This window comes from Physella acuta, unplaced genomic scaffold (assembly GCF_028476545.2).
Source record: "Physella acuta isolate Inbredline_101_S28 unplaced genomic scaffold, ASM2847654v3 ptg000012l, whole genome shotgun sequence".
NCBI lineage: Eukaryota > Metazoa > Mollusca > Gastropoda > Physidae > Physella > Physella acuta.
The window spans coordinates 942,667-960,989 of record NW_026731532.1 but is presented as its reverse complement, the minus strand read 5'-3'; the positions used below and the strand labels follow the sequence as shown (position 1 = coordinate 960,989).

Below are 18,323 nucleotides of genomic sequence, written 5' to 3'. Positions count from 1 at the left end.
TGTTAAGCCTTGTCAATGCTAGTTAAGTGGCACGGAAAACAAACTTAACATAAATCGTGAAGGCCTACATAGGCTAATGAAAAATATCTAGACATCTTGATGTGTAGGTGGTGTGTCAGAGTTCGCCCACTTTGTTATGACTTTGTTGTTGTATTTTTATTTTACTTTTTCATAAATATAATAATTTACGAATCAAAATTATACAGTCTATCACTGTAACATCCATGTTTCACTAAATTAAACAGCAAAACTTATAAATGTAACCATGACTTAAAAAAGGGAGGGACATCATATTAGGTCGTGTTCTAGATAACAGCTGTGTATTTTGTAGTCCCAATGCCCTACATTAAATGTACATGTAATGTCGGTGTGTAATAGGGTACAATTTGTTTGAATATGTCTTCAAAATATTATTTTAGTTCTTTTACGACTTTATTTACAACTTAATTTTGTTATTTCACGCTGTTTATGAGTTAAAAGCACTCGCACACACCAAAGTGATACGGTGGAGGGGGGAGAACTGCGTGCTGAACACACGTATGATGTTCTCTTTTGTTTGTCGCACAAAGTGGGTTATCGTTCTTTGCTACGTTTTTATTTTTTGTCAATCTCATTCATATTCGACATTCATTTCGTTCAGCGTAGCCGCTCCTAATGCTAATTATAATTTGTGAATTTTTCTTCAATAAATTTAACCGTTCGTCTCTTTTCTAAAATCGTATTTTGTTGTTCTTCCATTCCTCAAAAAGGAATGTAGGCCTAGATCAAGTATGCGACGTCAACACACAACTGGCCATTTTAAGGCGAAGTTAAGCAGCGTATCTTGCTGCATTTCTGTACCAGGAAAAAACAAACATTATGCAGTAATCTTAATAGACAGCGCTCTTTAGGACCATATTTTGAGTAACCACCCTCTTCCAAAACAGTAACGATCGAAAGTCAGGGTTGGTTTAGTTTAACATGGCTTATAAAGTAACATATTTGGTGCTAGGTAGGCCTATAATGCTGGATAGCCTTGTTATCGCCGATGACTTAAGGGTCATCCATAAAAGACGTCACGCTTTTGTTTATAGATTCCCCCCCCCCCCAATCGCAAACGTCACAAAAAGCCAGACCCCCAACATCCTTAAAATGACTACATGCTAAGTCTACACACCCTATATTCAGTCTTTGTTTTTAAGAACATTCATTTCTTTCTAAAAATATGTTCTAAGCTCGGCCAACATTGAGTAGGCTCTATTGATCAATTTCTATTACAATTAAAAAAAAAAACTGCCTTTTAAATAACGGCTAAGATTTAGTTTCAAACACTACTGTTTTTTTATGCAAAAGTGAGTCGTCAAACTGTCTGACCCCCCCCCCCTTCACGAATTATGAAGCCCCCAGGCCCACCTTCGGGGGTGACGTCGTTTATGGACGACCCCTTTACAGTCTCCCCCACTAATACTGATCTAAAGCAGTTGTTTCAAAAAATCTCCTCATCTGTTGATTAAAATCTAGCCTAAATTAAATGCCACAAGGAAAGTCGGCGTAACTGCTCTGACCCAGTGTTTCTTCCAGACTTTTTTTCTCCGGGGGGGGGGGGGGGGGCAATTGAAATTTTCGGGGGGGGGGGGGGCGGTAGACTTTCTTCGGGGGGCGGACACTGTTAAAAGTATATATTTTCTATATAAATTATATACATTTCATTTCGTTCGGGTGGGCGATAAAAAAATTTCGGGGGGGGGGGGGGGGCCGAATGCCTGGAAGAAACTCTGCTCTGACCTAACGGTCGATATAAAGCAGGTAAAGTAGAGTTCGCCTGCTTCTGTGACACGACAAATAATTGGTCAGTTTTATGCCTAGCCACCTTTATTTCCCCCCACTAGAGTGAGTGATCTTTTCAAGTTAGCAGTTGTGCACACAGCTTGACCCAAAATATTAATATTTAATGCTACCCTCTCATGTAGGCCTACTTTTATTTAAGGTAATATTCACATGTTATGCTACCTTCTGAAGTGCCTAAACTTAAACCAATATTTATATCATATGCCTATATTTAAAGTATATTAATACTATGTATTAACTCTTATGCTACCCTCTCATTACTATTATTACTTTTGGTTAATAGCTATAACCTGTGTTTTTTGCATGCTTTTTAAAATAGCTACAATTGGAATATCTATAGTACCTTTAACACTTCCAATATGGCTGGTGCAGCTAATACAAAAAAAAAACTTTCCCTCATCGTTTTGTTTTACTGCCACGTAGATACTACATTCATTTTATAAAATACTTGATACAAGTCTAGCTCCGTGGCATAGTCAGAAATTACATACACTAATCGGGACAGAGGGGTCGGGGTACTCATAATCCATACATATTTAACAGTAGTATTTAACATTTTAACTCCAAAAGTTTAATTATGTAATGTTATCTAGAAAATTAAATGATTTGAGTCTTCTGTTTGTGGTGATGAAATCATTTTTTTTAAAATATTGTCTGAATATAAAAGTAAATGTTCTTTTCCAATTTGCATGTGTTTTGTTCAGTGAGTTGAGGTCAAGAGTATACTGTGTAGAATAACTACTAGTAGTCCAAAGTGATAGACATACAGAGAATACAGACAACAGTTTTATAACAAGACAGATAAAACGTCTAAACATTATCCATGCAGAATAACAATTAGTAATAATTGCAACGCAGTATCAAACATATGCTTAACTGACATATCAGTTAAAGCAACTCCGATTTATTTCACAATTTAAAAAAAAAACTTCACACATCAAGTTTAAATGTTATGTCATAGTTTCATTAGATTATGCAATTTTCAAATTAAATGTAATTAGGATACATGTAACTAGTATTTTATTCGGATAAGATTTGCCCTATATGTACATTTAAAATAAGAAAATAAACATTATAAATTGATGATGTGATACAATTTACTTATGACATAAAGCTTCACATATAGATAATTATATCTCAGGAACAATTTGAATTGTTACTTAAAATGATGAAGAATTTCATATAATCTTGAATAGTGAATTTAAATTTTCAAAAAATTACAAATGTGTAATTTATTTAAATAAAATAAATGAAGAGAAATAAAGTTTAAGTCTGCTGTGGTTAAGTGTGCACTGGCTTCTCATTGGTACATTATTAAGTTTGTTTCTTCCACAGCAGCTATTAATGAAATTTGCATCTGAAGAAATTGGAATCATTTAAGTACAGTTACATCACAAAAGAGTAGTTTTATTGAAAGTTGTTTCCCCATACATAAAAGCTAACAGGGGATAGAAGTAGACAATCAATTCTCACAACACGTGTTAAATAAAATGCAACACAAGATTATAATTAAGCTGAATTGTCCTAATTAGTTCTGAATCTTTTTTTTAAAACCGTTACAATATATTATTAAGAAAAATGTCCTACACTGTTTCACTACTCATAAGCAAAAATATCTCAAACGACTTCGTGAATTCACTAACAAAATGCAATAAACTATTATATAAATATTTTGTTAGTGAAACTATTTCTCTGCCTTCTAAACAAAATGTTTTCATTCTTTCACTGCAGTGGCAAATAAGATTTAAATAAGAACTGCATCTGTTCACTTCATATAATATAAAACATCAGCTTAACATGGCAGTTCACGTATAAAAACGGCTTTCACTTCAGAATAATTTTCTGGAAATATTTTTTTCAATAATTTTCTTGTTAGCTATCTAAATTTATTTATATTGAGTATCTCTATTGGAACAAAACTTTGTAAAGCGCAGTAGACTGAGACTTGATTAACCAGCATATAAACTGTAAGGCTAACTTTTTCTTGAGGAGTGGACAGCAGATTCAGCAAATGGAATTCTGATCTACCATGCACCTAATATTTAAAAGCTTAACTGAATTAATTAAATGATTTTACTTCCCATTTCTTTCTCTCTATTAGCATATCCGATATCAATATCAGAAACATCTATATTTTTAGGTTTATTATCTAAGGGTCTATTGAAATAAATATATTAAAAAGGTGCCTTCTTTATTTGACTATCACTTAAAATACGCTAAAAGGCTGATATAAAAATTTAATTCAATTTGATTTAAAACAGTTTTCATTTTAAATAAAACTTAATTAGCTGATAATGGCACAGTTTAAATTAAATTATGACAACAAAATGTAAAAATAAAATAAGTTAATCGTATTATGATAAAAAAATATTTTTTTTAAACTGTAAAACATAAAAAAAAACAAGTGAGCTAAAAATAAACCAAGAAGATGCTACAAAATATATTGTATGCTATAAAAACAAGTTGCTTAATTAAGTACTCTTTGAGTACTACTGGAATAAAACAAAGGCATTCATTTACGCCAATTATGTATTTGAGTACAACTGACTTCAGCATCACTTATTTACATAACATGAACCGATGCCTTCATTCAGCTAAACTTGTACATACATTTAAAAAAAAACATCAGGGATCACAAGTGTAAAAAAAAGGTAATATATATATATATGGTATAAAAAGATTTTTTTTCTCACCCCAAATGATCCAATAAAATACAGTAAAATGTGGATGAAGGGAGTTAACAATGATGGATGGAGTTATTTCACTAAGAATATTTCAACCAAAGTTCTATAAAACATATTGTCATGTGGTTTCTCCTGCCTGTACACAAAGTGTAATTATACAGTAAATTTATTTTTACATATTTTACACAGTCAATTTTTAGTTTCTATTTAAGTTAATGTGATTAAATTAATCTATGCAAGGCAATAATGCATGAGGAAAAAACATGCAATGGTAAGGACAATAGAAATTCACTCTTTGGATACCGATAAAAAGATTATGTGGTTATTAATAGTTTTTTTGTTAACCATTAATAAGAGACTGAATGTATTTTAAAAACTATAAGCAGCAATAAAATCTTTAAAACCATTTATAATCTAATGTATGGATGATAAATTATATGAAATGAGAGCAATTACATTTTTTAATTTGATTGATAAGGTTTTTAAATATTTCGTTCTGGCAAAGTATTTTGCAGCTCCTTTTGTTTTTAATTTTGATGTAAAAAATGGCTTGTGTTTCTTGGAGTCTCTCTATTGGACCAAATTTTAAATCTTTATTTATTTCATTCTAAAAAATGTAAATTAGTAATTTACAGAAGAAAAATTTACAAAAATATCTTTTTAAAAAAAATCATTGTCTGAAATAAACATCTTCAAACATATTAAGCAATGATAGAACAAGATAACAACAGGCATAAGTTGGCAAGCTATCATACAATCAACAAATCAATGTCAACAATGGACAATCAAACTTGTAGAAAATTCAACACTAAAGTTAATTTTTACTGTCTCAAACATAAAACTTGACTTTACTTACAGAAACAAAACAAAAAGTCCTTAAAAGCCTATAATTACTGTTACCATACCAACCATGTTGAATGGTTCAACATACAGGAGTTACAGGACAGTGAAAGATCTATATACATCACAGAAGGTGCGCTGTTGGACAAGCTGCATTCATTTGTTCAAAATGTTGAAGGCTGAGATCATTTTGTTAAAGAAATATTGGAACAAAGCCACACAGGTATACCGTTACACTAAAGAAATGTACAGTTGTCCATAAACTAAAAAAAAATATACTTTTTAGTCTAAACAGGAACAACTAAGGGACTAAATCCATTATAAAAAAAAATACATTAAAAAATAATAAAATAATTTCATGAAAATAAGTCACATGTAAAATATATTAAATTTTGCTAATTTGTGGCTATTAATGTTTCTTAATATAATGGCATAATTATTCTTTGTATTATGATTTGTGTGCGTGTTACTTAACAATGCAAGAGCTATTATGCACATAGCACACACTGTTTTAATTAATTATTAAGATTTTAATTTTTGAGCATAAGTCAATGACATCACAAAAACAATCTTATGTTAAAATCCTTATCAGACTGTAGCAGTTATAAAAAAGATGAAGCTGAATAAAACATGAAACAAATTAATCAGTATGAATTATGATTTGAATAACAATCTAGGAATATGCATAATATATGCAACATAAAGCTTGCAAAACAATGGTGTAGCTTAATTAAAGGGAGGGAATTAACATGTTAACATACTATGTGAACAAGCTAGAAACTGGTGCAGTGTCTTCTATGGGGTCCAGATCTGAAGGTGATGGGGAAACACCTTCATCAAAGCCAGCAGTAACAGTGAAAGGTGAGATGCCAGAGGATCGCTGATTATCCTCGTTCTCAGCTGTAGATAAAAACTCCATGTCCTCTGTGTCAGCTGGCGAAACCTGTAAATATATGATCACAAAATATGTGAAACAAAAGTTTTCATTTGTGTAAATGTATGATCAAGTTACAACTATACAAAAGTGGGATCATAAAATATGTGAGACAAAAGTTTTCATTTGTGTAAATTTATGATCAAGTTGGAACTATACAAAAGTAGGATCACAAAAAAGTTGAAACAAAACTTAATTAATGCAAGTATATGATCAAGTAAGAAATATACAAAATTGGGATCACAAAATATATATGTGAAACAAAAGTTTTAATTTATGCAATAAAAGTATATGTAAACTTAGTGTTTTCACTTGTCAGATATTAACGCCTGCAGTTTGTCAGATGAAAACAAGGCAAAATAGGGATCACAAAATGGATGAAATAAAAAGCTTTAATTCGTGCAATGATGGTTAAATGAAAACTACATGCATAGACTGTCATTTGGTGGAGCAAGCAAGTATTTTACCATTTTAGAAGAAGAAAAATGTGGATCAATGACAAATAAATGTACTATTAAATCTAGCAATTAAAAAATAAATCATTATACATACTATAGTTTCCTCTTTAATATTAGTATCAGAAAAGGCTGAGAATGGAAGAATTTTAGGCCTTGGTTCACCCATTTCCTGGTTAAATAAAAATATTGTCAGTTGGATTTAATGTCTTTTTATTTTGTTACAATAGGGCTGGTAAGTAGGTCACAACTTCTTGTTCTCGTACTTGCCAGCTAGTAGATTTCGAGACCGTAGACTTACAAGCCCTATTGCAATTGATGCATGTTAAGAAACCACACACACACACACACACCAGAGCAAGTAATGTCTTTATAGCATAAAAAAATAAATAAAATGGTTTAACAACATCACAAGTGGGAGGAATGTGTTAAAAAAACAATGATTAGGAGCATTTATACATCATAAAAACTAAAATTTTAAGAAAAAATAAATGCTTTAAAAAAAAAAAAATTTTTTAACATACACTGACTGGAGAGTGTGAGAGACTCCTTTTGTTTGAATCTGATCGTAGAGCATTCATCTGCTCCTTCATCTTCACCAGCATCCATTCTGGTGCAGTGAAACCAACACACTCATGCATCAACAGCCCAGGGCTGTCTCTAACAAAACAATTTCCAATTTTTTATTTTAGTTTAGATTAGCAAAAACAATATTAATTAAATAAATTTATTTAAATCATTTGCAAAAATCTTAACCACAGCCTTCTCAAACACAAAAACATATTGAAGCTGTTAATTTCAATTAAAATAATAAACTAAACAAATCTATTTAAATCATTTACTATATAAAAACTTTTATTCCATCAAGCAAATAACTTTTAAAAATAAATAGCAAAACATTTTTATTCAAAAACAAATCCACTCCTTTAACCATCTGTATCAAAATAAATTTACCATAAGTTTCAAACAAAAAATACAGACAACCTATTAAAAAAAATCATATTTATAAATCTAATTGGCCAATTGACAAATTACAAATTAAAACAAAACTTTTTTGAAAGGTCTGATTTTAAAAATAACTAAATCTCTTTAAAAATTCAATAAACCATCAAAATTTGCAGGTTAAACCAGCAAAATTTTCAGTTTGTTTCAAAAGTAAGAACCTAACTTACTTGTACTCATCTGATCTGCTCAAGTCTTCAATGTCTTCCAGCAGTAACATGTAGGCTTTACCTCCTGTGGCTGGCATCAAATTGTGTTCAAACAGCCAGAGCTTATCCTCTTGGTCACCAATATACTGCACAAGTAATAACATGAAAGTTTAGTGTGTTTTTTTTACAGGTCATCAAGTATTGCACACGTAATAACATAAACTTTAGTGTGTTTCTTTTACAGGTCACCAAATATTGCACAAGTAATAATAAAAAATAAAGTTCAGTGTGTTTTCTTTTATATGTGACCAATATATCCCACAAGTAATAACATAAAGTTTAGTGTGTTTTTTTACAGGTCATCAAATATAGCACAAGTAATAACATGAAAGTTTAGTGTATTCTTTTACAGGTCATCAAATATTGCACAAGTAATAACATAAAGTTTAGTGTGTTTTCTTTTACATGTGACCAATATACAGCACAAGTAATAACATAAAGTTTAGTGGGGGTTTTTACAGGTCATCAAATATTGCACAAGTAATAACATAAAGTGTGTTTTCTTTTACAGGTCATCAAATATTGCACAAGCAATAACATAAAGTTAAGTGTTTTCTTTTACAGGTCATCAAATATTGCAAAAGCAATAACAAAGTTTTGTGTTTTCTTTTATGTGACCTATATACTGACATACAATAACATAGACTTTAGAGTGTTCCTTTTATGGGTCATGAAATATTGCCCAAGTAGTAAAGTACATTTTAATACGCATGAACATTTTATTATACCTAAACATGTACTAATTATGGAAAATAAATAGTTAAATGAAGATTTATTTCTAAATTTATAATTGGTAGCAACAAAACTATTTAATAAAGTAAAACCACTATTTTGTGCAGAAATTCTGTGAACTAAATATGGATTATAAATATTTTCACAATGTTTTATTCAGACTGTGCTTTTTTTGTATCAACAGTTATTTAATAAATTAAAACACAAAGTTCTGGGTAGTAATTGTACTTATTATAAGCTGCCTCATTGCTTTGTATTGCAATGAAAATCATTTTAAATCATTTTAAATAAAATATAAGAACAAGTAATCAATGGAGCATAAAATTATTGTACACAGATAAGGAAACAGCATAAATACCTTAAATATGTCTGGATGTCGAATATACAATCTTCCTCTTGTGTTACCTAACCCAAGTGCCCTAATTGAAAACAAATTAATTAATTAAGTCTATAGTAAATCCATAAAGTAGATGAAGTAGAGTTTGTGTTTCTTGACCACAGCAAATGAAGGTATAGTGAGGTCAGCACTATGCCATCTTTACTTTCCCTAATGCGAGTCAGGTACACATCAGAGCTGAGTGGACTCAGGGATGACCTAGAGTCACAATTCCGGACCAAGATCCGAACTTGAGGCCTTAGGGCTAGCAATCGAATGGTCCACCACTTCGTCCCATAATTAGGGTATTAGTGTTTATTAGTGATAGTTTGTATTATAAAATCGAGATTTTCATTTTTAAAATAAAGCATGGTGCACAGCTAAAAACATTCTTATTATGATCTTTAGCCTTTGTTCAGGATAATACATTCTGTCATGATTAGCCAGTATAGAGTAATAAAATAACTATGAATGTTGAAACGAACACACAACAATAGTGAATGTTAATGATAAGGTAGGTGAAGTATACTAACTTGTTAGCTCTAGCCCCCATCACAAAAAGTGTGTCTGGTTTCATTCTTTCTGGATCCCACTGAAACATTAGTATACTAATATTGTATTTGAATATATTAAAAAAACAAGAACAATAGACTTATAAATCGAAATACATTTTTTAAAAACATAACAATAATGCATTATAAATATAATATAACTAAAATATTTCATGATTTACAATAAATATAATTAAAAATTGCAATAATGTATTACAATGTAATCAAATTAAATAAGGATTTGAAAAATATTGGTTATAAAAACAGCGATATTGGATTAATTTTATTGAAAAACAATTATGTGTAGACTTATGGATTGAAATAAAAACAGCAAAAATGTATTCAAAATATTAAAATTAATGTATGACCTGAAGAATTTAAATAACTCTGATAAACATACCTTGGGCCCCTCTCGTTTAACAGTTTCCCCTGTTTTATATGGTTTTGAAGGTGTCACTCTCCTGGTAAAATGACAAAAAATATTCAACTTAAATAGTGCAATATAAGTGAAAATATTACCTCTAGTAGCAATCTATTTATTTTAATTAAAAAAAAACCAGCTGTTAACATACCCAGATCCACCATGATATATTGGCTTGCCTTTCTTCTGCAAAAAATAAGACACAAAAATAGAAACAAAATTTAGTTTTTACTATAAAACATGTAGTAAAAATGTATTTAAGTTTATTAATATATACCAATAAAGATAGAGCTTCTTTAACAAAATACTACCTGTGTTAGTAGTTTAATAATATTATAAATATTTAAGGATCATATAAATAAAATCCCTTCTTGTATAATAATAATTTTCTCATTTACATAGTATTTAGTTTAAAGTAATATTTTAACACACTTTCTCTTACTATGTTGTAATTAATCAGAGCACTATTTTATTATGCTCATCTTAAAGATAAAAAAGTGTAAGCTATTTATTATCTATGTCTATTAATTTAGCTAATATAAGCACCTTACTTTTGCAATTTTTCTTTTAAAGCCACCTGGATCACTTCCCTTTTCTGAGTCACTGTCTGATATGCGACTTCGTTTGATAAAATTATGCTGGAAGAAAGCAAAGTTTGTAGAACTAAAAATATTACAACAGTTAAATAACTAAAATATTATAGATACAGATATTTTAATAACAAATAGGTTGTTTAAGAAAGAAAATAAAAATGTAACCTACCATCTTTCGACCACCAAGACTACCAGATTCAGAAACATTATCAGGTATATCAGAAGGTGTCACACTACGCCGCTCTGTATCACTTATAAATTCAGATTTTGCCTATTAAGGAACAAAGTTATATTTGTCAACAAAAACAAAATAGAGGTAAACTTTTTTTTTCAAATAACATTGTAAACTTGAAAAAAAAAGTAAAACTAAGGGAGGTAATTTATAAATAATGAAATTTTAATTTTAAAAGTTGGTCTAACTTTAAAATTAATTAATTTTCTTACCTCTTCTAGTATCTGCCTACACACATAATTGATATGCTCATCTCCAAGGAAGGGCTCATTATTGTTTTGTTTTATATTGTCTAAAGCCGGTTGAAAGTACTTCTGTCAAATATTAAGATTGTATTTACATGCACTATTAGATACAAGAAATGATTTTTTTAAAAATAATCCTAAATATAGTATTATCAAAGTTGCAAATAAAAAGAATAAATTATATTAAGAAAAAAATATGATAACTAAAACAAGGAGAAAAAATAACTTTTCGAAAGAAAAAGACTTTACATCAGCATATTTTTTAATGATTTCAGTCAACTCCTTGTTAATGCTGTGCTGCAAGTTTTGTCTGAGTATGTCGAGAGATTTTGTTGTGCTTGTTGTCACTCCAGACCTGAGAAGAAAAAATTTCATACCAAGATATTGTACTGATTGATAAACATCAGGACAAAGTAAAATAATTAGAAATTACTAACACAACGTATAGATGGATAAACTTAGGGCCAAAAAATGAGTACCTGAGTAAAAAAGCTGGAATACTAAAAAGGAAGTTTGGATATACTAGGTATGTCACCAGTCTTAAATACATGTATGTACAAAGCAGCTTTAGTAAGAGGAAATTATTTATAACTTAACAAGCATCTAAAAATAACTATTTTAGTAGTAAGGGTACACAGAAAATAAAATATTTTATTTTATTTTATACATACCTCACAACTAAATTAGTTTAACAAAAAAAAGGTAATACATAGCTATTTAGAGAATTCTTAAGGGTAGACAGTCTATAGAACAGATGGTGTAAATTTAACCAGAAAATTGATACTGGAGGGGGGGGGGGGTAAATTTTTTCTTAACATGCGACCATTGTCATTTTTGTGGTCCCTGCCTACACCACTGAGTAAAGTAGATGAGAAAAATTGTTTTACCTAGCTCTCTGTACAGCCATAACATGGGACCTATAGGCTGCTCTGTAGCTGGAGTTCATCACAGGAAAACATGACAGGTTGGAAATTCTTTGGTTAAATGGTTGCAGCTAGCAAGAAACAGATTGTTACTGGTTATTCAAGTAACTCAAACATATATGACAATAAAAAAAGAAAACATTTTCACTGATTTAATCAAAGTTAAGCTCATTTATTTATGACGTCCACACGTGGGGGAAGGGGTGGTTAAAAAAAGTTAAGTGGACAGTGAATGTGAGGGGGTGTGTCTAAAAATATTTTTTAGGATGTAATAAATGGTTGACCCCAATTTAGAAGTATTTTAATAATATTTTTGGAATTGTCTATCTTGCAGAAACCATTAAGTCCAGCATAGTTGTAAATATAAAGGAACAAGATTACTTTTGTCTTAAAATTTTAACACAAACACCTAGCTTCCACTGAATAAACTTACATGTCTAGTGAGTTCAAATTTCAATCTTGACTAAATAATAGTTACTGTTATAAATAACAAAAATAACTTTTTTAAGTCAAAATAGTTCACAAATGTATACAGTATTAAACTATTTCAGTCGCATATAATAAAGATAAAGTTATGGAGAGTTTCATGATAGAACACAGTAGGGATTTTTCAAATCCTGATTTTTTAACATAACTGGATTAAATTGTTTGGACTGTTAACTACTTCTGTAATGAGAAACATACATTTTGAAATTATTTAATTTTCATGTTTAATGACTAAATAATTATTTTATACAACATAGTCTTACATTTCTTAATTAAGGCAAGAAAGATTAAATATTAAAATATACTAATTATAAGCATTAAATCAATTATTATATAAATGTTTAAACAATTTCAATGACAAAAATGTGTCTATTTTTAGCTGTTTTCCATATTTTTCTCCTTTAATTTATTTCCCCATCATATATGTTGCTCAATAATAAACTTAGAAATGGACAAAAAGAATTTTAAATACTAGAAAAAAGTGTGCCCCTCCCCTTAACATTCTCACATGGTCAAAAGAAACAGGAAATGCATTATAAAAAACAAAATACATAAACATGTGAAAAAACCTACCTTTGATTTTCTCTCCTCTTCATTTATATGGTTGATGCTCTGAAAGTTTGTATTAGCTTCCAGTGAATCTGAACACAACTTGGACCCATCTGTTGGGTGCGGTGGCCCTGCCTTTGGTTTGATACTAGAGATATCCATTTGGGACTTGCCAGCCACAGAAGGCATTGGTTCTCTAAAGTTGCCCAACAGCCCCTGTGTATTGCTTGGTATATTCTCTGTGTTGCTGCCACTATGTTTATGGTCTGTCGCCAGCTTATAGGAAAGTATACCCTGCGCGTTGTGGTCTGCGATTACTTTTATTCCCGAAGTTGGGAATGTGAAAGGGTTTTGAATTGTATGCTTGGCTGCCTGGCCTGTTTTGCTGGGAACAGGCTGTTGGTGGTGATCCCCTTGATGAAACTGCTGGGCCAGCTTTACCGGATACGGTGGAGGCGGGGTGTAGTCAGGAGGGGGCGGAAGAGCTGTTCTTGCGGATGAAAGAGATGGCGACGACGTGGGATGCATAATCGGTTTAGGGATCTGTGCAAGGGAGGAGGTGGGCGATGAATGAAACGAAAAAGATGAAGTGGATTTAACTGGCAAAAATGCTGGCGAGTCTTTAGATTTAGCCGAGTTTGCTGAAGTGGTAGGAGAAGCTGATGTGTTGAACAACTGCTGGCTTAATGCTGTGTGGTGGGTGCGTCTTACATCTGCTCCAGCGCTACTAACTGTCACCTCTGCCTTGGGAGCGGAGGCATCGCTTGTTATAGAAGCAAGCTGGCCTATATCCATGTCTACATCAATTGCTGTTTGCTTAGAATCTCCAAGTCTATACTTGGATATATTCTGGTGAGTTGTTGGTGCCGTGATACTAGAATGGTGGTTCTGGACAAATTTTAAACACCCTCCACCCATAGTCGTTTGGTTAATAATATCCTGAGCCATTTTGTTAACGTTACCTTGGTTTGATGTTGTGTGCGGAGCAGCATTGGGTCTCTGCTGAGCATGTGGGGAAGTCAAGTGCTTGACTAGTGTCTGGGCATGAGCTTCAGCTGCTTCTGAAGTCTCTGTCTGGGCTGTCCTTTCATTCAATGAACCGCAGATACTGGCCTGCAGAAGCCTCTCTAGCGTCTGCTGTTTCTCCAGCTCTGTTAACATATTCCCCATTCCCTGACTTAACCCAGAGGAAAGAGAATCTGCTAGCTGTGGGTGCTGTTGGTGGAGCAGCCAAGCGTGGTCAGAAGATGTTGTTGACTCTTGATTGCTCTGGCCAAAGCTGGTGTTGGCATGCTGTGATCCAAGCTTCTGGCTAGAAGTTTGTTGCTGATAACGTTTGAGTTCAGTGGAAGAAGATTTTGGGGAAGTACTAAATTGAGCAGGTTTCCTGGAGAGCGAGGGCGCAGGTGATGTTGAGGCTGACGATGTGACCGCAGCAGAGAGGGATGTAAGTAGGTTGCCGGCCGTCTGCTGATTGAATGGTGTAGCAGAAGATGGTGTTACCTTGACAACTGATGGTACCACAGCTGGTGCAAGCTTTGCTGCCAATAATGGCATAGACACATCCATTGAAGTCTGAGGGCAAAAATATTCCTTAATAAACAAAGCTAAGTAAAATGGTTAAAAATAAAGTATAGTATTTTATATGATTAAACTACAATAAAGGAGACAAGATATGTGCATATAGCATCACTGCAAAAAAATATTAAAAAACTGAAACAGCTTTAACTAACTGTTTCAATATGCATATACCTTCTATAATTACCAGTAATGTTTTAAAACAAAAAAAAAAAACACATTTGCTTTTATAAAGTAAATAACCATTAAATATAGTCAACCCTACCTTTTGCTCAACATCCTTTGTAGATGGTTTGTGAATGGGCAGCTGAGCTTGCTTGGGTGCAAGTTGAGCATCTATACTACGAGAGCTCTGGATCTGGGTCCTCAGCTGCTGCTGCATACCTGGACGCAGGGCTGCCAACTGGGCGCTGGACTTCTGACCATTAGCCTCCATTTTAATCTGCTGGGCAACTTCCATGGCACTGCGGGGGGAGGGCCTAGGCGACGAGGACAGGGAGCTGGTTCCAGATGCAGATCCCATGTTGGTCGTTCCTGGGTTTGTCAGCTTTGGAACATGATTTACATTCACAGTCTGTATAGTCCCATCCGACGAGGCCAACAGGTTTTCTACTTTAGATAAAGTATTACTTATAGGCGAGCAGCTAAGTTTGGCTTCACCCGGGTCTAGACTTTGCTGGCCCAAGTAGCCCCCTGCCCCGGCCATAGAGGTCAGTATTTTACTAAACTTGTGTGAAGAGCCAGATACACTGTTTGAACTCTGGTTAAAGTTACTCACATTGGCAGGGGATCTTCGACTGGGGTTAAAAGTTGAGATAGACCCACCAGTGGAGGTTGTTATGGAAACCAGGCCCCCTTCTGTTTTTGAAGAGCTTAATATCCCCATGGGGTCTGGCATGTTACCTTGTAGAGCTGAGCGCAGCAGGTTTGGGGTTGTTGATGCTGTCGGGGCTGTCTCCGCCATGACCTTCACCATCTGGGCAGTTATCCGCGAGGGTGAGAGGTCACGGCTCAGAGAGGAGCTCTTGGTGGTAGCAGGGTGATTGTGTTCCTTCCCCAAAGGGGAGACACCTCTGATGCTTGAGGGGGACATGGCAGGGGAGACAACAATTGAAGGAGATCCAACATGACCCAAGGGACTGTTATTGGATGACTTCACAAACTGATTCATTACATTGGAAGATTGTGATGCATGTTCTTGTTTACTTTTCTTCTTTTGACTTTGATGAAGACCTTTTGTAGAATCCTTAGGGTCATTCTGTTTAAGGATAAAAGCAACAGTTTTTGAAGAACTGTTACCTGAAACTGTATGACTAGATCCTATACTTCCTGCATTCAATAAATTATGATCTTTTGGAGGTCGCCCTTTTTTCTTAACCGTTTTACCATCTTCTTGACGCAAAACTCTGTATACGAAAAAAAAATATTTTTTGGAAAAAGTTTTTAAAAATATATACTTTTCTACAAAGGTGAAGAATTACATTTAACAAAGGAATTAAAAGTACTTTAGGAATAGAAAGAAAATTAAAACAGAATTCCACACCAACAAAAAATTACTAGACAAAATTGCATAAATTTAAATTATACTGATTTCTGTGTTTTAAAAAGTTTAGTTTTGTACTAAAATAAAAAAAAAATTCTAACCCAAAGGCTCCGAGCACAGCTGAGTCTGACGTATGGAGCTGAGAGGAATTGCGGCTCATTGATGCTGGAGGGAGGGAGGATCAGGAATCTTAAAATGTTTAGCTAACTCTGAAGTCCTTGTTGAACGTCAGGTTTTGGTTTAGGTTCTTCTGGGAGTCACTGACCCATCCAACTTAATTTGAGATGGGTAAAGAAAGAAAACCAACGATATAAATTTCAAGGGAAATAATCCAAACAAAATTGTAACATATCATTTCTCAATTTTGTAACAAATAAATTCAATCTATACATTTTAAAAGTTCTATTAAAGGTAATTGATTTAATCAAATACTTCTGTAGCTTTAAGCTAGATGTAATATCCATTTCACAATTTTATCAAAACCCTAATATATGGTTGAAGTCAATGTTTTCTATTGGACAATGATTTTCATTAAACAGATGGTTTCTATTGGACAATGATTTTCATTTAATCAGAAAGAGTTACATGTTTATACTTTTTAATTTTGCTTTAATTTATCAATTTTTTAAATGATTTTTAAAACAGTAGCTTTACATACGCTGTAATATCTTCTTTTTATTAACATTATTTTTCATACCATAGATCATTCAAATTTTGCTAATAGGCATATAGTAGAAAAAAAGAAAGTCATTCCTTCTATTAAAACCAAAACACTTCAATTTTAAATCCCAAACTAAGCTGAAATACGTAACTGTTCTTAAACAAATACTATGCATGCAAAGTTCTGGAAAAAAAAAACACCTCTATTATACAGTTTTAAGATGTTATGAATGTTTTATTTTATTTAAGCTGAGCATTTACTTTAGATTTGTATTATTCAAGAGTAATTTTCTGTTTCCTACCATGGATATATCATTTTTTGGTGATATCCCTACTTCGCTGTCCTAACTTTTTTGCTGAAGCTAAGGTGAGGAACATAGTGAAGGAATTTTAAAATTAGATATTGTAACTTAAAATATCTTTTTTTTTATCTCAGCGCATGTGAGGTTTAGTTCACCAGTTTCCATTACCATTACACATGAATGGATAATGTAGTCAGTTCTATGTCTGGCCAACTTTACTAGTTAACTTTTTCCCTAACATTAGTATGAGTCATGCATCCAAAAGAGCTTTGGAGACTGATAATTTTAAGTCTGGGATCTGATCCTGCTGAGAATCTTAGGTTATCAGTAATGTGCTCTACCACCAAACTGCACTATTTCCTAATTTATCAAACATAACTTATTATTGATATTAACAATGAATGAGATCTCACATTAATTAAAATTACTCCAAGGTTTAGTGATCCTTATTAAGAAGAAAGTAGGGCCTTAGCAGTTAGGCCTACCGATTTTAGAATCTTGATCCTAGAAGATTTTTAAAAATATAGATCTAGATATCTAGATCTACCTCAGCTGAGATAACTGATAAAAAAAAATTGTCAAAAAATCTGGATTCTAGATGGAGTAGATTACAGATTAAGTTAAGTGACTGCAGTGCATTTTTTAAATTAATTAGTAATAATTAGGACCCTACTTATGTAAGTTGTTAGACAATATGTTCATTCAACAGCCAAAAAATAAATAGATCTAGTATGTTTGCAATCCTATCATATCCTCATAGATCTCTAGTAGTATCCTGTCTGATTCAATCAGTGCAAACTGCAGTATGCAGTGTTGATTTGATGATTTGACTCAAGCGAGTGACACTGCAGAGAATGTTCATCTACAATCCAGAAATTAAGTATATGCTCTGTAGCTAGTCTGTGCACCTAATTAAAGATTGATGAGATATGCGCATTGACAAGCTAGATCTAAGCCCCTTGATTTCTTACAATGAAGAATTTGTGCTAGACGCGTATGTCTTTCGCTGTTTAGGTCGTCTCTCCAAATCATCAGCCATTTTGTGTAAACACATAAGGATGGAAACATGAGAAAAATTGGGCACTGTTTTTGATGACGTCATTTCCGAATTTTTAGTTTATCAGTTCTAGGTTTAGGGCTTTTACAATTTCCAAGAAAAAAAGCCAGAGTTAAAAATTATT

The 18,323-nt window shown here is 32.5% G+C and overlaps 1 protein-coding gene across 1 annotated transcript; it reads right to left on the bottom strand.

Annotated features, from left to right (window-relative positions):
• Nucleotides 1-5,878: 5,878 nt before the first annotated feature.
• Nucleotides 5,879-18,204, bottom strand: LOC131935333 (mucin-2). Its single transcript, XM_059291712.1, has 17 exons — nt 18,114-18,204; nt 16,282-16,453; nt 14,903-16,043; nt 13,084-14,634; nt 11,989-12,095; nt 11,351-11,456; nt 11,069-11,170; nt 10,794-10,895; nt 10,583-10,669; nt 10,183-10,217; nt 10,011-10,071; nt 9,593-9,651; nt 9,042-9,102; nt 7,913-8,037; nt 7,265-7,400; nt 6,838-6,912; nt 5,879-6,294 (listed from the first exon to the last, which is right to left on the bottom strand). The coding sequence occupies exons 2-17, from the start codon at nt 16,338-16,340 to the stop codon at nt 6,112-6,114; spliced, it is 3,990 nt and encodes a 1,329-aa protein (XP_059147695.1). The 5' UTR covers nt 16,341-16,453; nt 18,114-18,204; the 3' UTR covers nt 5,879-6,111.
• Nucleotides 18,205-18,323: the final 119 nt, after the last annotated feature.

Bases quoted from the DNA above. Each gene is read 5' to 3' on its own strand.
- LOC131935333 (XM_059291712.1), bottom strand. From the start codon at position 16,340: ATGAGCCGCAATTCCTCTCAGCTCCATACGTCAGACTCAGCTGTGCTC. The intron at 14,635-14,902 runs GTAGGGTTGACT...TTTTGCCCTCAG, and splicing joins CAAAGGATGTTGAGCAAAAG to ACTTCAATGGATGTGTCTAT. The intron at 9,652-10,010 runs GTATGTTTATCA...CTAATGTTTCAG, and splicing joins TTAAACGAGAGGGGCCCAAG to TGGGATCCAGAAAGAATGAA.